The sequence below is a fragment of the Brassica rapa genome, chromosome A08 (assembly GCF_000309985.2).
Source record: "Brassica rapa cultivar Chiifu-401-42 chromosome A08, CAAS_Brap_v3.01, whole genome shotgun sequence".
In the NCBI taxonomy this organism is placed as follows: domain Eukaryota; kingdom Viridiplantae; phylum Streptophyta; class Magnoliopsida; order Brassicales; family Brassicaceae; genus Brassica; species Brassica rapa.
Genome location: NC_024802.2, coordinates 19,376,429 through 19,395,160, shown reverse-complemented (window position 1 = coordinate 19,395,160; position 18,732 = coordinate 19,376,429). Strand labels below are relative to the sequence as shown.

Here is an 18,732-nt window from a genome sequence, read left to right as displayed (position 1 = left end):
GAAGACTTAAGCTTTGAAACCCACAAGGCCGAAGAAGGCGAAATGGAAGGGCCAAAAGCTTGAGTTGCCGGAGCAGAAGAAGCGCCGATGATGACCGGGGAGACTTCCTCAGCCAGAGGAATCGCAACCTCCGCTTGAGCGGGCGCAACCTCCGGGAAGAGGACCGAAGCAGGAGAGACCTCAGACCAGAGACTAACCGGACGTGGATCCCGGATCTGAACACAAACATCGGGTGGCCAAGGAGGGACCAAAGAGACAGCGCCAGCCTGAGCCATGAAGAACAGAGGGGAGGGGGGGGGGGAAATTCTCAGTGACGAGCGTAAGGCACCGTCACCGGCAGCGCAAGGAAGAGAACCCTGAATCGCTTCAGAATCGCCGCTAGAGGGGCGCGTGCATCTCACGACCGGCTTTTTTTTATAGTATGTTTACCAGTGAAACCGATCTTTACAACGACGAACTCTTTCAGAAACCAAAACCGAGCACAAAATAAACATTTCCGGAGCCAACAACGTCGACATAGATATTTGATCCTATATTTGGTATACATACCAAATTGCATCATATATTTTTTTTAATAACCATTGAGATTCCAAAAACTTTGTAGACCCATAGTAGGTATAGACATTTTATCTGGATTCGAAGACCCAAACCAGAACCGATCCGAAAATACAAGTATCCAAAAATACAAATTCGTATCCGGGTCTGGGGTCATACTAAAGTACCTATTGGATCATTTTTCTTTGGATCTGCGGATCTCGATTTGAGTCCGGGTCCTATCCAGACCCGATCGGGTATTGTATATATTAGGTATATTTGGGTATATTTTAGTATTTCAGATATTTTTTAAGTTTCGGGTTTAGGTTTTCGGATATAATTTTAGGTTTCGAGTAAAAATTAAGATTTTCAGAAAATATAATTTGGGTATTAGGGTATCTTTTGGGTGTTTTGGTCTGATTTTGGGCAATTTTGACTAATTTTGCGGTTCTTCTAGTAATTTTAGAGTTTTCGGGTCTAATTCAAATATTTTGGGTCTTTTTCGAATCTTAAATATACAAACCAATCCAAATCCAAAATATATTCGATAATTACAAATATTTTATGGGTATTGAAATTATAGATCTAAACCGACCCAAACTCGATAAGAACCTACCCGGAACCGACCCGGAAATTATATTTACCTATATCGATCCAAATTTTCAGGACCCAAATTATCCGGATCCGACAAGACCCGATCCGAACCTGATCTGAGGATCCGAATGTCCATGCGTAACCCAAAGACTAATATTACAAGGTCTTGCATCCATATACACAATTAATCCACATAAATGGTATGACTAGGTGGCCAAAGCATTACATAATACAGTAGAACTTCTATAAATTAATAATGTTGGGACTTTAAAATTTTATTAATTTACAAAAGTTTTTTTTTTAGATTTTTTTCTATTTTTGAATATTTTATTAATAAAACAAGAAAATATTTTATTTTACCATATGTAAATTATTTAAATTTTAGAAATTTGAATTTCATATTATTTTATTATCTTATTTGGTGTATATTTTTAATATAATTATTATGTTGTTTTCGAAATAAGTTTACTAAATATTATCAAATATATTAAAATATGAAGAAAAATTGAAGTAATTTTATTGTGAATATAAAACCAACAATATAATGTTTAGTTTATACTTATATAAAATATATATAGATATAGATTATTAATTTATGATTTTAATGGGACTATATATTTACATGGAAGTTTTAAAAATATTATTATCTTATTATTTTATCGATTTGTGTCATATTTTACACCGGCTCAAGTTGGGACCGACAAAATTTATTAATTTATAGAGATTATTAATTTATCGAGTATTAATTTATAGAGGTTCTATTGTATATATTTGAAACATATATCATATTATTTAGCTATAAAACAAATTTTTGAATAAATAAGCATATAAATATAGAGAGAAAGTCTCTAGGATTGCTATTTTTTAGTTTTTGTCACAAAAATAGTTACCAATGAGAAAAATGACAAAAAAAATTTATTAAAGAATAAAAATACATTTATACCTAGAGTTAACTAATCTAGATTTAAAGTTTAGAGTTAAGAAGTGAGGTTTTGAGAATATGGTTTTAAATTTAAAAAATAAATAGTAAAAGTTTCAAAATAAAAAGAGAATATTTTGGTCATTTTCATTATTAAAAACTATTTTTGATAAAATTTTTAAAAATGCTATTTAAAGAATTACCCAAATTCAAATGTACAAATATATGAAAAGGTGCAATAGAAAATTAGTCCACGTAGTAACACATAATCAAATGAAAATAATATATAACAATTATTTTTAATAGTGATGTACATCCAAACACAAATATGAATAGTTAACACATGTTCAAATATTAAAAACTGCCAATAATTTTTTTTATAAATATTATTATATTACAAAATGAAAACATCTCGGATCAAAATCTAGTTGGTTAATTAAACCAACCAACCAACGAGCATAACGAAACAAAATTTCTTACAAATCAAGTTGGTAGGTGCCCAAGCGATTTCGACATGGTTTTCGCGTGGTTGATGCCTGTAAGGTAGTAGGTGATGCAATAAGTTGTTAGAATATCCATCTTTTAGATATTTTTATTTGGGATAAAAAAATAAAAAAATTGTAAACTAAAAATAATAGTATTTAAATATATTTATTTAATTAGTTTTTAAAAGAAAAAAAATAAATCAGCCATAAACTGTCATGTTTAAAATATATATCTCAAAATGTTTCAAATGATGTATTTTGTCATTGTTTTCTTTAATAAATCTTTACTAACTTTTATTAAAAATTAATGGAATTTGTTTCACGGATATGAAGATTACCGATTTTTGTGAAAAAACTCAATTTATGCCATAACAACAAAGTTAATTCTATTTCTCATTTTTCTCCAAAACCATATATACGAACAAGGTATGTAATGGTTGCCTTTCATATCTATACATATAATATATATATATATATATATATATATATATATATAAATCCCGTCTGTAAATTTCTATTAGATGCAAACTAATTTTAAGCAAAAAAATTTCTCTCAAGTTTTTTTTTGCAATAAAAGGTCCATTAGATAGGTAGCCTTGTGTCGATATGAAAAGTACAATGAACAAATAAACAAAAAAACTTATTTTTCTTTCATATTGCTCGAACACACATACATACAAAGTATGATCATCACAAACAAAGAACTGAAAACGAAGATGAAACGTTTTAGTTTTGTATTTTACACATTTTCTTTACAAAACTCAATGATCCAGCAGTGATAAGCCTGGCAAACGAATTTGCAATTGGTGAAGCCAGAAGCTACAGCCAGAGCTTCAAACTCCGCTCGTGATCTCTCTTTTCCACCAGAACATTGTGTGAACATCAACATATCCATATCAAAGGCAATGTTCGCGTTGATATCTCCATTCTCTGCGTCATCAGGAGTGACTAGTTCTATGACAACAACTTTACCGTTCTCTGGTAGTGATTTCCAACAGTTTTTGAGAATTTTAATGCAGTCTTCATCGGTCCAATCATGTAGTATACGCTGTTAAAACAAAGTTACTCCCATATGTAAGTAAAAAATTCAAGTATACATATTATACTGTTTCAAGAAATTAATATGAATCATAAACTGATGAGCTTACTTTTAATATCATGGCATCTCCCTTTGGAACTTCCACGAACATATCTCCCGCTACATGTTCCACACCAGGGTATGTAGGTGCTTGTACCAAGGCACAAGTCAAATCAAAGTTGATACCCTTAATATTGGGATACTTTGAAGTAACAACACCAAGGGTGTTGCCAACTCCTCCTCCAACATCAACCAACACATCCACATCTTTGAAGCCTTGGTAAACTTCAAGAGCCTTTTTCACCACAGCGATGGTGAATCCTGTCTGATTAAAGAGCTTGCTGAATCTCTCATCAGTTCCCATATAGTCAAAGAGTTTCATGCCACCATGTGCACGGCCAAATGCATCTCCTCCTTCTAGCACCACATCTTTCAATTGTGCCCTATAATTCACGTATTAATATGGTAAGATTTTGTAACGTATTAATAAAGATTCCAAAAGTGATGAAAATAAAATTTTGAAAATTACCAGGTATTGAGGAAGACGCTGTCAAAATTGACAATGACTTGAGACGCAAGGGATCCAATATCTTGAATGTTATCTTTCAAGAAGAACCTGCAAATTGGCTCGGCTCTGTAGACTCTCTCGCCCTTTCCAACCTTATCGCATTTGACCATGGAGTAGCTAGCGAGTAAACGAAGCATCCGGTCCAACAAAACTGGTGCTTCAGGGTTACGTGGAGTAGTTGGTAGCCTACTCGCTATCTCAGATGGTGAGAGGAAGGCGTCGGTGCGAGCGGCTTCGGCGTAAAGAGTGTCAAAAACACCGAGCTCGAGGGAGGCCTTGAGAACCATGGGAAAGGCTGCGGCATTGGCTAGTCTCACGGCCATCAAACCTAACTCATTATCATCATCAATAACAGTTTGGGTTTTAAAGTTAGAGCTCAAGGTTTCTTCAAAAGGGAATCCCATTTTTTTCTTGTCTTTCAAGGTACTGCACACTACACTTATCAGAAAGCGAGAGTCTGTGTGTGTTGGGATGATAGTTTAGTATATTTCTGATGCACCTTCGTTTCTCCTTTTATAGCTAAAAGTTTGGATATTTTTTTTTCTCGTTATTTAGTTTCATATAAATATATTGTTGGCGTGCCGGTCCATCTTGGGCGCTGAATAGTCTGTATGTTAATGTACCGCAGAAAAGTAAGAACCACTTATGGCTGCTGAAATCTTGTTTCAAGTCAGTGGATTTAGTCAAAGTTCAAAGCATTGATTCATTCTAATTTCACCACTATAGACGTACGGGACAATCTATAAAAACTATATTGTTAAGGTCAGAGGCCACAAACCATTTATTAAAAAACAACAATGACGCTAAATCATTTGTTTTTTTGTTTGTTTATGTATTTATTCAGTTTGATCGACAAGGAGATCTTATCAATACATTATATAATACCACACCGATGCATATAGCAACGACTTGGTCATGACGACTATGGAATTGGATAAGTTAAAAATCAGTTCTTCTTAGATACTAAATTTATATACTTTCTCTGATATTCTTCCTTTGTCAAATTTTCTTTAGTTTCACAATTTTTTAAAAAGTTCAATATATTGTTGGCATGCCGGTCCATTGGAAGATTTAAAAGAAAGAACAGCTCATTTTCGTGCCTCTCATAGACTTTCCAGTAAAAAATAAAAAATCCCCTGCTGATATAGTGAATTGGAGATGTCTTTAAGTATGTAAATCTTTTTAATGATTTTCATATAAAAATATCGGTGGGGGATGTTTCTTCCTGGGTGTGTCCGTTTTGACTGCGCAAATGTGTCGGTCAACACTCAAGACAGTCATGGCAAGCCGAAATTTTACCAAATAACAGTACTTGAATGTAACAAGTTTCACAGCTTATATTCAAGACTTGTCAACTTAAACACTCCAAGTTTATAGTATTTTAATTTTTTTAATAGTAGTTATCATTATTATTTTGAGCAATATAAAATATGAAATAAGGTGACAATTATTATCTCATTCCAAATGCTTCAACCCTTGAAGAATGGCTTTATAGTCAAATATGTACTTTGTTAGTGTTACAAAAAAATAAAAATAAAATACTTTGTTAAAGTACGTTTTATCACAGATCCTCACATAAGTTCAGCCCATATAGCAAGCTCATCTGTGTTTGGCCCAGTTAAGTTTGTGGTAAATTTATTTTAGATTTAATCAAATAACAGTAGTGTGGTGTATGAGTATGGGAGAAATATATAACGAATTTCTGCCCATGGATATATGAATATATAATAATCGAATGGTCTTTTAATAAAAACTTAAGTTTTGATTTTTAAGAAAAAAATATGATCAATATATTATATGTAAATTTTTAAAATTTAAATATTTACAATTAGATAATTATTTGAGAAATATCATTTTTAAATTATATTAAATAATTTTATGAAATATCTTTTTTAGTTTGATTACATGTGTAAGAGTGCAAAAATTTGAAAGATATAAATTATTGATGCAATTATAATTTGTACTAAATAAAATTTGTAAACAAAAATAATTTTTCCCTTAGAATATACAAAACAAAGTATAGATGTACTAAATCTAATAATAAAAAAGATAAAAGTGTCGTAGCACAATGGTAAGTAAGACTACATTATGTCTGCGGGACCACTGTTTTTAAAAATTTCTCAATTATAAAACGACATCGTTTTTGAAGTTTGGGTCGAAAATTTAAATAAATTTTTAGTTCAGATATGATTTTGCACTTATAATTTGTTTGGGTATGAAAAAGCATGATACAAAATGTTGGGGTCGAAAAATGCATTTTTCCCAAGTTAAAACGTGCTGGCATATATGTACGTAGTTGACTACGTATGCATGCATACATATAAGTGGATATGCATGTTTAAACAAGTGATGATGATGATAATGAAGTGTGGTGTTTTTTTAGGGGTAAAAATGTTAAGATAATGAAGTGTGGTGTTGTTCGTGTGGCTACCACACTCGTCCCTCTTTCTTTGCATTATATCAACTCTGCGCGTTGTTTTATCTCCTTATAAAACCTTTTTTTTTTGAACTTATTGCTTACTGCTATCCATTTTAGCAATCCAACTACTTCTATTTACTTATTATATGTCAACTCAACTTTTATATGCTCATATTTCTATTATCAATTTTGTATGCTCAACCAACAACTGCAAAAAGAATCAGTAAAAAGAATGATAGAGTTGTATTATTTTCCCTTTATAGAAAAGCGCTTTCGTGAAGTAAGAAAAAAGCTGAAAAAACGAAAATGAATCAGCCAACCACTATAACCTATTTTCAAAAAAAAAATCATAAGTATTATGTACTAAAATAAAACAATGAAAATTTAGGGAAAAGTAAACAATGAAACTTTTATTTTATCATTAGTTTTTATTAACTAAAAGATGAGAAAATCTGAAACTTTAAGAAACTTCTTTATTCATTTTAATCACTTGCAGGAATTGATTAACTACTAATCAAAATAATGTTTCATTTTTTGAAACTCTGTATTTAGTAAGCAATATTACGTTAATACTTAACACGAATTAACTTGAATATTTCTGTCTCGGTTGATTTTCAGGAAATAAACTAAATTAAGCATTTCCAGATTTTTATAACTGTGGTGTTTAACTGCAGTTAATTACTTGCAGTAAAATGATTAGATCTTGAATTTTCAAGTTTCTTGAAAAAAATAAAAAATAAGGTGTTTACTTGTACATCTATAACTCATCATTTTACGGTAGCTTTACAATCGATGTCGCAGGCATACAAAACAGGTGAGAATAATCATATAAGTAGTAAAAATTTAAAGATCCGTATCACACACAATGAAACCATCACACTAATTCCATTTTACATTGCGTCTCTGAATATATTTAAGATAATTAATATTTTTGAAGAAATTATTTTCGAGTCCAATATAGTAAAATTATTTCCATTAGTGATGATGATGGACATATATATTAATCGTCGACTCTACCACATATTTTTTTTATAAAATGTTAAAAAAAAAATATTTTACAAAAAGATAAAATTTCACACAAAATCTCTCCATAAATAGAACCCAACCTAGGCGTGTCTTCTTCCACATTTCATTAAATATTCTCTATCTCATAAAAACCAAATCAAAAGATTTAACAATGGAGTCCTACAACGTGAACAACAGCTTGAACATAGACATGGAGAAAAATCAAGAAACGGCTTTCGATTACTCAAAACGATCTCAATGGCTACGAGCTGCCGTGCTTGGGGCCATCGACGGTCTTGTCTCAACGGCTTCACTTATGATGGGTGTCGGTGCGGTTAAGCCAGACTTCAAAACCATGATTTTAACCGGGTTCGCCGGCTTAGTTGCCGGAGCTTGTAGCATGGCGATAGGAGAGTTTGTCTCCGTTTACTCTCAGTACGACATAGAAGTGGCTCAAATAAAGAGAGAGAACGCAGGAGATATAGAGAAAGAAAAGCTTCCGAACCCGATGCATGCGGCTGCTGCGTCTGTTATAGCGTTTTTTCTGGGAGCGGTTGTGCCTTTATTAGCGGCTGCGCCTGTGAAAACGTATGAAGTGAGGGTTGGAGTGATTGTTGCGGCGGTGACGTTGGCTTTGGTTATGTTTGGGTGGTTAGGAGCGGTTTTGGGGAAAGCACCGGTGGTTAAGTCGTCGGCTAGGGTTCTGATTGGAGGATGGTTAGCTATGGCGATTACGTATGGTTTGACCAGACTGTTTGGATCACTTGGTCTGTGATAGTTTGTGCGTGTGTTTCATGCAATACAAAATATAAGCGGTTACGTTTTTTTTCATATACGCAACCAAAGAATATTTCATATGGCAAGAAACTTTGGAATATGGATCCGTGACTTGTTTCTAGATTTATGTAAAGCAATATGTTATATAAATCTGTCCAATGGTGTTTTTCTTAATGAATGATAAGTGTCACGTTGAAACACATGCATCACTAATCAACGTACAAAGCAGAATTTCCGTAAATTTTGCTTCCATTTGCTATCCGATTTGGTTTTATTCCAAAAATTAGGATAACCGTAAGTTTATGAAACAAGCAAATAAAACCCTTTAACAAAAAAAAAAAAATGAAACAAGCAAATAATAAGATATATTAGATGCAAGCGAACGAAACGTTAAACAAAAATTTCCACCCGTTAGAATTTAACACTATATATCAACTTGAGCCGAATTATATTTATCCCTTTCGTTCTTGCTTATGAAAATAAAGTGGGTGTGGATGAATTATTTTCGATTTTAAACTCCTTTAGACTGCAAACACAAATGAGCTCCATCCCAAAAAGAAGAACGATATCAACACAACAGATCCATAACATAAGAGTTTTAGCCTCTTCGACCACAAAAAAACTTGTCACGCCAAATCAATGATACTATTGGAAGCATTGTCGTGTTCTATAATGTTATATGCATTAATCCAATTTGTGAACGTAAACCTGCTGGATTGTGTGTCGTGAAAAGGAAAATGGAACATGTGGCATTTAGAAACGTAGTATATATTAAACAAAAAGCAATACAGAGAACTCAAGTTATCTCCTTTTTTGTTCACTGGAATTATACTTTTTGTGTTCTGTTCTAACTTTTTTATGATGTCGAAAAATAGGTAAATAAATACTTTTAATTTCTTTTCACTGTGCTTAACTGCTTAGTGCTTAAAAGTAATTTAGAGGTTTCCAAAAAAAAAAAAAAATTAGAGGCTATAGCAAATTCAGGTTGTCACAACATTCATCAAAACATGACAGTAGGCGAGAAAACATTCAGCCAGAGTATTAGCCTGCATATAATCTTTTAAAGAGACAATGGGAGAGTTAATTGATCGCATAACATGTCTAGAGACATTTAGAAAATGTCTAAAATATCAAAACCGAAAAACACAATAAATCAGCAAAGATTACAAGAACAAAGGAAACCGAGCATGTCCCTCTCAAATCTTCAGTGTAACGCTCTATGCTTAGCTTGAAAATCAATCTGAGGGCAAGAAAAACCTATTGTATCTTGAACAACATTTTAAGTTTCAAAACAAGCTTCAACTCGTTCTTCAACTCATCCTGCAATCAGGAGGCTTTAGGGTTTCAGTTTGAGTTATGATTAACACACAATTAATTTCCCGAACAATATTTTCGACAAAAATGCCTGGAGAACAAGAGAGACTTGTCAAAACTTACCCTGTAGAGTGTTTTGAGTATGTCGATGGATCTCCTAGAAATATGACTGACAAGCTCGTCTTCTATATCAAAGTCCTCCCCAAACATTTTCTCTTCTCCAGGGTTAGAGGCAACGATCTGGTATAAACAATTAAACATTGTTTTTTTTTTTTTACAATTTCAAATGCAAAAAAAATGATGAAGATAAAAGGGTAAGTGATGAAGAGAAGAAAGGGATGTTAGTTCTCATACCTTAATAGCAACCTGCTGGCCTTTCTTGGCATCGTCAAGTGGCTTCTTGTCTTTGTGAATAGATGCAACGCGACCAAGATCCACAAACACTCTCGACTTCCCAATCTCTTTTAGAAAGCACATGGGAGTTCCAACCTAAACCATGAAAGACCATTGTTAGAAGTTAGAACAAGAGGAAATGTGTGTGTACATAGAGAACCTGATGAGAAAATAGCATATACCTTGAGTATACCATCGATGACCTCGACTCCAAGGATGATTGGGTTTCCTCTTTTGAAGACATGGTTTGGTAAAATCTTAAGGACACATGGAAACACTACTTCAGATGCTGTTTCTTTCCTTTCTTCATCTCGGACATCCTTGACATAACCCTTGAACTGATCAAACAGATGATAGATAATATCAGCGGAGAAGATCTTGACTCCCATGTTGTCAGCTAGTTCGCGAGCCTCAGTAGTTATCTTCACGTCAAAAGCCAAAACCGTAGCGTACTCTTTCTTCTTCTCTAGCATTACACCGGCCTTCATGATATCCTTTTTATGCACTGGTCCTAGGCCAATACCACTTACAGGTATTTTTACATCTGGTGACTTCAAGAACTCTAGTAATGCTTCCAAAGATCCTAACGTTGAAGCTTGTACGTAAACTCCTTCACCACTTTTGTCAACCAAGCTCATGACTGACTTCATATCTTCCATGGCTGTTTTCTTGGCTTCGTCCACGTCCACATCAGGTCCAATCACATGTAAGGAAGTACCAGCAACGGCGTGTTCAAGGCCCTTTTAAATAACAAAATGTGGAAGTATTGGTTCAGAATGTGCTCAAAGTTTCAAAAGCATAATGAACAGTGCATGCTAGTAATAAAGACTAAGGTGTATTGTAAGAGATAATTACCTGTGCAGTTATCTTGATACATTGCGCAGCCTTTACTTCTCTATGATGCTGATATGTACCCTGAAAAAGAAGCTCATTAGCACAAACCATGTTTCACTAGGAATAAAAGTAAAAAAAAGGTAAGGAATGTTCTATCTAAAAGTACCTTCACACGTAGCTCTTTCATAGGATGACGAGTCAATAGTGATCTAACAGTTGTTATAATTGGTCCCTGAAATAGTGGAAAAAATGAAACAAAACAATAAAATCAAGTTTCCAGTTTTAATGATATACTTGGCACATGACCTGTTTAGGTGAAGTTTCAACATACCTGTGACCCACAAGCAACGATTTGATCACCTTCATGGAGTACACCGTTGACCAAAACAACATCAATTGTTGTACCATGGCCTGGAATAACTTTGACCTCAAGGACGGTACACTGTTCAACCATTACAAGGAAAGATAAGAATGCTGTAATATTGCAGGATTAATGCGTTACCTAAAGAGAAAAGATACAAACCTGCACTTTGTCAACAAATGTAAGTTTCTCAACCATTGTTTTCTGAGACCACATAACCAAATATAGCAACAGATCTGGAATCCCTTCCCCACTGAAATATCAAACATTCAAAACCAATCCATTAGTTTGCACGGTTGACCTCATTAACCTCAATGTTGAACTAAAAAAATTTCATACCTAATAGCACTAGTAGGCACAATACTGAAAGTGTCTCCCATTTCTTTGTTCTTGTAATAAATCTCAGTGTTGAGTCCTTGTTCTTTGAACTGGGTTATAACCTAACACCAATGAAACCACACAGTTTATAACATATATATACACATCTTTATCAAACTTCTAAACGTATAACTTACCTGAGTAAGCCTCATGTTAAATTCAATAACCACATCTTTGGATTGCAGCGCCAAAGCCTTCTCTATAGGAGCATTCTTGCATGTTTTCCACCCATATAGCCTATCCACCTGCAAGTTATACGTTTTAGATTACCACACATCAAGTAACAATACAGAAGAAGAAAAAAACACATCCCACTCTCACCTTATTCAAGGCAACAATGAACTCTGTGTTCCTCTTTCTCAAAAGATTAAGAGACTCTATAGTTTGTGGCTCTAGACCATGCATTATATCCACCACTAGAATTGCAATGTCACACAAGTTTGAACCCCTTGACCGTAGATTTGAGAATGACTCGTGTCCTGGCGTATCAATAACCAATAGACCTGGCACCTTGAGTTTTGCATCAGGTCTTAACTCCTTGGTCCTCTCACGGATGTTTTCTGCCGGGAAATAAGTTGCACCAATCTGCTGAGTGATACCTCCTGCTTCTCCTTCCTGAACATTTGTTCCTCTGATGCAGTCCAACAGCTTTGTTTTGCCAGTATCAACATGGCCCATGATGCAGCAAATGGGAGACCGAAGACTTTCTTTAGCAACTTCATTAACTTCTGAGTCATTACCCCTTTTAGTAGCATCCTTTGGCCTAGTAGCATCATCCACCTTAGGTCTAGATTCTTTTGGCTTGTCTGCAACTTCAGCCTTCGATGCTAGTCTATCAGAGATGACAGGACCTGTATTGAAACCTAGATTAAAAAACAGACAAGGGACAAAAGAATTAGTGTTTAGTTTATCCTCACCTGAACAATGGGCCTTTGCAGCAGTGTCTTTTATCTCTTTCTTAACCACAAGCCAAGGTGCATCTTTCCCATCATCATAATCACCCATTATAGTAACAGAATCATCACTTTTTGCTTCCCAATCATCCTCCTCATCACCAGCTTCTTGTTTCTTTTCCTTGACAGCTGAATCTATGTCATGCAACGTAGCTGTTATATTTGCATGATCTTTCACCTGGACAGAACCAGAGTCGTTTGCTTTTGTCCGAGCTGGTTTTCTTTTGTTGCCGTAAACGGGACGCTTTGAGGAATCACCCTGTTTGTCTGAAGCAAGAAGCATTCCAGCATCAGACAACATCTTGTTCTTGAAAGCCTTGTCCCTCTTCTGCTTCTCTGTAAGAATCCCTCCTTCTTGCTTCTTCTTCAGCATCTTCTCCTTTTCCCTAATCTTCCTCTTCTGTTTAATCTCTTCAGCTTCCTTTTCTCGCTCTTCCTGAATGCGTCGCTCCTCTTCCTCTTTCCTCAGCTTCTCTTCCTCTTCCTTCTTCTTCATCTCTTCAGCTTCTTTCCGCCGCGCAACCATCTCTTGCATCTCTAGAATGTGTTTAGGAACTTTCCTATGAGGCTGTGATGGCTCATCCTTAGCCTCCACGGAAGAAGCATACACTTTCTTGTCCTTGTCCTTCTTCTTTTTCCTTTTCTTTGATGAAGCTGACAGGACAGTCTCTTCTTCTCCATCCTTTGAGCAATCTGAAGGTGCAACTAGTTCAGGTTGTGCTGGTGAAACAGGAGTTATCCCAAGTTCTGCAAGAATCTTGTCCAAATCTTCTTCTTCATGTGCAGTCTTTCCACTCTTGTTCTTCTTCTTTTTCTTACTCCTTGAGTTTTCCCCAAGATCCTCACTCTTACTATTAGTTTCTTCGGTAACTTGTCTTCCAAGCATTAACTCATCACTCAATTCAACATTAACATCATCCTCTGCCTCTTCGTTGTAATCTTCAATACCAAGCAGATCAAACCTTACATTATATGATTTATTCTTAGGGTTTTCACCTCCCTTGAAGGACAAGGCAAAGGGATGATCTTCGTCTCCTCTACACGCGCTCGTGTTCTTCCGATCCATTGATAAAACTCAAAGATGAATGTATTCTGTGATTAACCAAAAAGCATACAATCAAAGTATCAGATTTCAACAGATTCTCGAATCACAAACAATCAGAGCGAGAGAGAGAGAGATGAATATATAGAAGAAGAAGATTTACCTTTTTCTCTGATCGGTTTCGCTTCATATTATGACAAAACAAACAAGGAAGATTTAAGTAAACACCAAACAAGTTTCCGAATAGTATTAGGACTTGTGTTTGTCGGAGAATGAGTAAGTCGGTCGTTCGTTGCAGACAAGTTTTGAGCTTTTAGGGTTTCTAACGCGTGTTGGTTTTGTCGCGTTTTTATAAGGTGAGGAAAGCGTGTGGTGGTTAGGTTGAATAGTTAAACGAAGCGTTTTCGATTCTTTGAGTATTTCCGAAAAGATTTCTATTTTATAGTTTACAAAATTTCAAAATTAATTTTAAAATTATTTATATTTTATTTTATGGTCCTTATATTTGTTATAATTAATGGAAATCCATAAAAAATTATAAAGAAGTAGCACATATATAAAAATATTACAACAATATTAATTAATTAAATCTTACACTAGAATATAAAATTATAAATAAAATACATAATTAAATATTAAACTGCAATAAAAATACCACAATAAACATAACATCTTATAATTTTGTAACAGCATTGCATTTTTTAAAATCGAATAGCTCTACCCTCGTTCTAACTTTTCAAACCAAATACACTCTTTGTTCTAATCATGTAGCGAATTGAATTAGAAATTACAGTTTTAAGTTGGTTCTACACAAAATTTATAAGCAATATGGTAAAGATTATCATACACAATTTCCAACTTATTTCATGCATGAATAATCCCCTATATATTAATTGAGAAACATTTAAAAAGATGTAACCTTAATTTTGTAATAATTAAAAAAAAGTCTATGCTTAGGTGTCAATCAATTAGAACCTTAATTAATCCTAGGTGGCATCATTACATTCAATTGAAAAACTGGTTGGTCCACATTAGATTTTCATTTGTCGCTAGATACATTCAGTACAAACTATAGGATATTAAGTAAAGCCATGTATTATATTATAGGGAAATGATAGGAGCGTACGATTCTATTTCATGTTGTAAGAAAGAAATACGCAAGCTATGAACGATGATAGAAAAACAAAGCATTAACAAAACCCGAAACCTAAAAACTATACGTTGTCGATTTAACCATAAGCAGTAAGAACTTGAGATGATTGTTAATAGGGGATGTTGCAGTAGTAAAGCAAGGTATTATACTTTAGGGGATAGGAGCCTATGATTCTCTTTCATGGTGTAAGAAAGAAATACGCAAGCTATGAACGATGATAAAAAAACGAAGCATTAACAAAACCCGAAACCTAAAAACTATACGTTATCGATTTAACCATAAAAAATCAGAACTTGGGATGATCGTTAATAGGGGATGTTGCAGTCTTGTGATGAAAATTATATGTTCACCGTTAATATGAGTTTTGCTTTTATAAAAAGACCATTGTCGCAATATGTATCTTTAGTTCGTATGTTAACAATTCAGTATCAACATAAGTTGCAACGTAACCATCGCCAGCCATCTAAGAACATGTAACCCAATTTTGTTATCGATATACAGAAGAATGTAGATGAAAGTGGCCGGTTTGTTTATTGTGTTCCGTTTGGTTTGATGATAAGTTCCTGGGTTTTAATTTAACCGAACGAATTGACCGTAGATTCCAATTGGTTTAAGAAGTAGTTAATGTCGATGATAGTGATTAATTCATAAATGAGAGTTACCCTATTTTACAATATATTAAGTAAGAACGCGTAAGAAGATTTACATAAATGGATACTGCCGATATTATTATTGTTAGAAGACAATAAAAATCTTAAAATTTGAATCAAATTTTTGTGATACACAATTTTAGAATCAAGCTCTTTTGATAATTTTAAATAAATTATTTTTATACCAAGCTGTTTAAATAAATAAAAAAACTTTTTCACCAAGTTAATGTTTCCGCCTAATTTTTAAGTTTGGTACAAAATTTTGAAGAAGTTCTATATGGTAAGGTTAATTTAAGACAATAATATATTTTGTCACCAAGTTTATAATTTCGACCATTAAAAATAACTTGCAAAATATGTTTGTGGTAGTTATTGAATATTGATTTTATATATCATGCTAAAATACGGTTTCTAGATAATTAATGTAATTAATTTTTCAAACAATCCAAAAACTTCATATGCCTACTTTATATATACGATTGAGTTTTCCTTTAGAAATACCATCAAATTTTTTCACAACTCTTTTTTTTTGTGTGTGTCAAATATTTATAGTTAATTAATTATTCTATATTAAGAAAAACATAAATACCAAATATATTTTGACCACAAGAACACATGTATTCAGTAATTATCAAATTTTACAATATAAAAAATAATTTTTTTAATAAATATTTCACCCTGCGCCTCGCGCAGGTCTTATCCTAGTATAAGAGTAAATCCTATGCAACATTATGAAAAAGTTGATCTCACTTTTAAATTACCTCCGTGCTTGTATCCGATTAGAGAACCTTCTGGCCGCCTCAGATATATCACATTCTTTATCCAATCAACGTCTAAAATTTTTTTTTTTTTTTTTTCAACGTCTAAAATTTGAGAAAACCATTTGTCCTTTTCTTTCTTTTTAAAAGGTCAGAATCTTTTAACTAGTTTATTACTTTATTTATCTGATTAGCTTTATAGAAAAATAATAATAATAATTGTTTATGTGCAACTGGTATCATGGAATAATATTTCTGTCCAACAATCAATGAGGATCAGTTGTATCAAAGACAATTTGCGTCTTCATTCAAATAATTGAAATTAAAAAAAAAGAAACAATTTCACCAATGATTATATAGTGGAATTCCTCAACCATACAAATTACCAGCGTCCAATCACAAGGCATCACTTTGTCATTTCAATAAAGTAAAATTTATAATTATACTAAAATAAAGAAATAGTGGAGCTAAAATAATAAATTTGCCAGAAGTTTGGACTTGAAAATAAATAAAAGTTTCACACAAAAGAAGAGCTTTTTTTGGCATATCCTCACAGAGAGAGAGAAGAAGAAGCTGACCGGAGAAGACGAAGCAAGTTCGAAACTTTCGTCTGTGAGTTTTACTTCCTTTCCTCCTTTACTCATCTCCCACATTAGCACGCTTAGTATTCTCCATCCTGATCTTGATTCCACCGCTAAAGTCTCGACCTTTTTGTACAGTCACTTGAGATTTCGCATTCAGGTGATAAAAAGGTTTATACTTTACCACTCACTGATCTTCTCTGACGAGTTTCTCTCGCGTAGGAATCGATTTACGGTGGTGGGTGTGTGAGTAATGGACGGGAAGCTTCCTCAAGGAGTTGCTGTTCGTGGTGGAGCTTCTTCCTACGGAGGATTCGATCTTCAAGGCCCCCTGAGCCAGCATCTCCAAGGTCTTCCCTTTACTATGGTTTCAGGACAAACCTGTGGTCATCACTTGTCTGAGCAGCATAAAGGCGAAAGAGAGAGTGATGATGATGAACAACCAAGTTTCAACGAGGAAGCAACTAAAGGGTCTCCATGGCAGCGAGTGAAGTGGACTGATAAGATGGTGAAGCTGTTGATAACCGCTGTGTCTTATATAGGTGATGACTCGTCTATGGATGGTGGCGGTAGAAGAAAGTTTGCTGCTTTACAGAAAAAGGGCAAGTGGAAGTCTGTTTCTAAGGTTATGTCTGAGAGAGGCTATCATGTTTCGCCTCAGCAGTGTGAGGATAAGTTTAATGATTTGAATAAACGTTATAAGAAGCTTAACGATATCCTTGGAAGGGGAACTTCTTGTCAGGTTGTTGAGAATCCTAAGCTTTTGGATTCTATTGGGTATTTGAATGATAAGGAGAAGGATGATGTAAGAAAAATCATGAGTTCTAAGCAGTTGTTCTATGAGGAGATGTGTTCTTACCACAATGGGAACAGGTTGCATTTGCCTCATGACTTTGCTTTGCAGCGTTCGCTTCAGGTGGCGCTTAGAAGCAGAGATGATCAGCATCGAGTTGAGGATCTTGATGATGAGGATCATGATGGGGAAGGTGATGAGCATGATGATGATGTTGACCATGGGGATTGTAGGGTTGTTGGTGGTCCTTTGAAGAAGGCGAGAGAGAGCCATAGCCATAGCCATGAAGGTGTTGATCATCAGGGCCATGTGAATTCTCTGGAATGCAATAAGGTCACTTTGGCTCTACCTCAAGGTGGGGCTGAGAGTGGGAGGTCAGCTTCTGTTCAGAAGCAGTGGATTGAGTCTAGGACTCTCCAGCTAGAAGAGCAGAAGCTTCAGATTCAAGTTGAATTGCTGGAATTGGAGAAACAGAGATTCAGGTGGGAGAGGTTTAGTAAGAAAAGGGATCAAGAGCTAGAGAGAATGAGGATGGAGAATGAGAGGATGAAACTTGAGAATGATAGGATGGGACTGGAGTTGAAACAAAGGGTGCTGGGTGTTGAGTTATAACGGAATTAGCTTTTTGTGTTTTCTTTCTTGATTTGTATATAGAGCTTCGCTAAAATGAAGACTAGTTTTGTGTTACTGTAAGGTTTGTTTTTGATTGAAATGATCTCGAGACTTTGATGTGAGAGATCATTGTGGTTGCATTCAGTGATGAATGTGGAGAATGTAGTGAGGAAGGATTTGGTTAGGAAAAGCACCTCTTGGTCTCTTTCTTCATCATTATGATGTACTATTATCTCTGACATCTTAATCCAATAATATCACTTATGTATTTTTCACCTCTCTTATCCACCTAAACAGTTTAAACCAAAGTATCAAGACATTCAAGAACATCAGTACTACTAAAGTTCACACTACGTATGCTAACTGGTAGACAATTTAGAGTTCTTGTGCAAAATCTCCGCTCATGGTTGTCATTTTATGTCATTGAAATACCGTTATGGTTACAAGACAACTCAAGAAAGAAAGATAATAGGGTGGTGATCCGCGGTCGAGTGCGGGAGGTAGGCTCCGCCCATTGTCACGGACTCACGG

The 18,732-nt window shown here is 34.5% G+C and overlaps 4 protein-coding genes across 9 annotated transcripts; 2 read left to right on the top strand and 2 right to left on the bottom strand.

The window, feature by feature from the left end:
• Positions 1 to 3,159: 3,159 nt before the first annotated feature.
• On the bottom strand, positions 3,160 to 5,281 carry LOC103835758 (indole glucosinolate O-methyltransferase 4). Its single transcript, XM_009111947.3, has 3 exons — positions 4,140 to 5,281; positions 3,681 to 4,053; positions 3,160 to 3,580 (listed from the first exon to the last, which is right to left on the bottom strand). Exons 1-3 carry the CDS (start codon positions 4,580 to 4,582, stop codon positions 3,272 to 3,274), a joined length of 1,125 nt encoding a protein of 374 aa, XP_009110195.1. The 5' UTR covers positions 4,583 to 5,281; the 3' UTR covers positions 3,160 to 3,271.
• Positions 5,282 to 5,433: 152 nt separating this feature from the next.
• LOC117127257 (vacuolar iron transporter homolog 1-like) lies at positions 5,434 to 8,774 on the top strand. Its single transcript, XM_033277002.1, has one exon. The coding sequence runs from the start codon at positions 7,775 to 7,777 to the stop codon at positions 8,375 to 8,377; it is 603 nt and encodes a 200-aa protein (XP_033132893.1). The 5' UTR covers positions 5,434 to 7,774; the 3' UTR covers positions 8,378 to 8,774.
• Positions 8,775 to 9,198: 424 nt separating this feature from the next.
• On the bottom strand, positions 9,199 to 15,877 carry LOC103835756 (eukaryotic translation initiation factor 5B). 5 transcript variants are annotated; one of them, XM_009111946.3, is made up of 13 exons: positions 13,818 to 15,875; positions 12,577 to 13,704; positions 11,981 to 12,510; positions 11,797 to 11,904; positions 11,621 to 11,721; positions 11,444 to 11,534; positions 11,252 to 11,362; positions 11,087 to 11,152; positions 10,942 to 11,001; positions 10,269 to 10,826; positions 10,048 to 10,182; positions 9,817 to 9,933; positions 9,199 to 9,699 (listed from the first exon to the last, which is right to left on the bottom strand). In XM_009111946.3, the coding sequence occupies exons 2-13, from the start codon at positions 13,676 to 13,678 to the stop codon at positions 9,637 to 9,639; spliced, it is 3,042 nt and encodes a 1,013-aa protein (XP_009110194.1). In that variant the 5' UTR covers positions 13,679 to 13,704; positions 13,818 to 15,875; the 3' UTR covers positions 9,199 to 9,636. The 5 variants fall into 5 exon arrangements, with proteins under 5 accessions (XP_009110194.1, XP_033132891.1, XP_033132892.1 ...); XM_033277000.1 differs by having other exon boundaries at positions 11,981 to 13,704; positions 13,818 to 15,876; XM_033277001.1 differs by having other exon boundaries at positions 9,199 to 9,933; positions 13,818 to 15,876.
• A 375-nt stretch (positions 15,878 to 16,252) lies between these two features.
• LOC103835755 lies at positions 16,253 to 18,479 on the top strand. Of its 2 annotated transcripts, none has more exons than XM_018653832.2 (2): positions 16,253 to 16,956; positions 17,019 to 18,479. In XM_018653832.2, the coding sequence occupies exon 2, from the start codon at positions 17,050 to 17,052 to the stop codon at positions 18,199 to 18,201; it is 1,152 nt and encodes a 383-aa protein (XP_018509348.1). In that variant the 5' UTR covers positions 16,253 to 16,956; positions 17,019 to 17,049; the 3' UTR covers positions 18,202 to 18,479. The 2 variants fall into 2 exon arrangements, with proteins under 2 accessions (XP_018509348.1, XP_009110193.1); XM_009111945.3 differs by having other exon boundaries at positions 16,258 to 16,827.
• Positions 18,480 to 18,732: the final 253 nt, after the last annotated feature.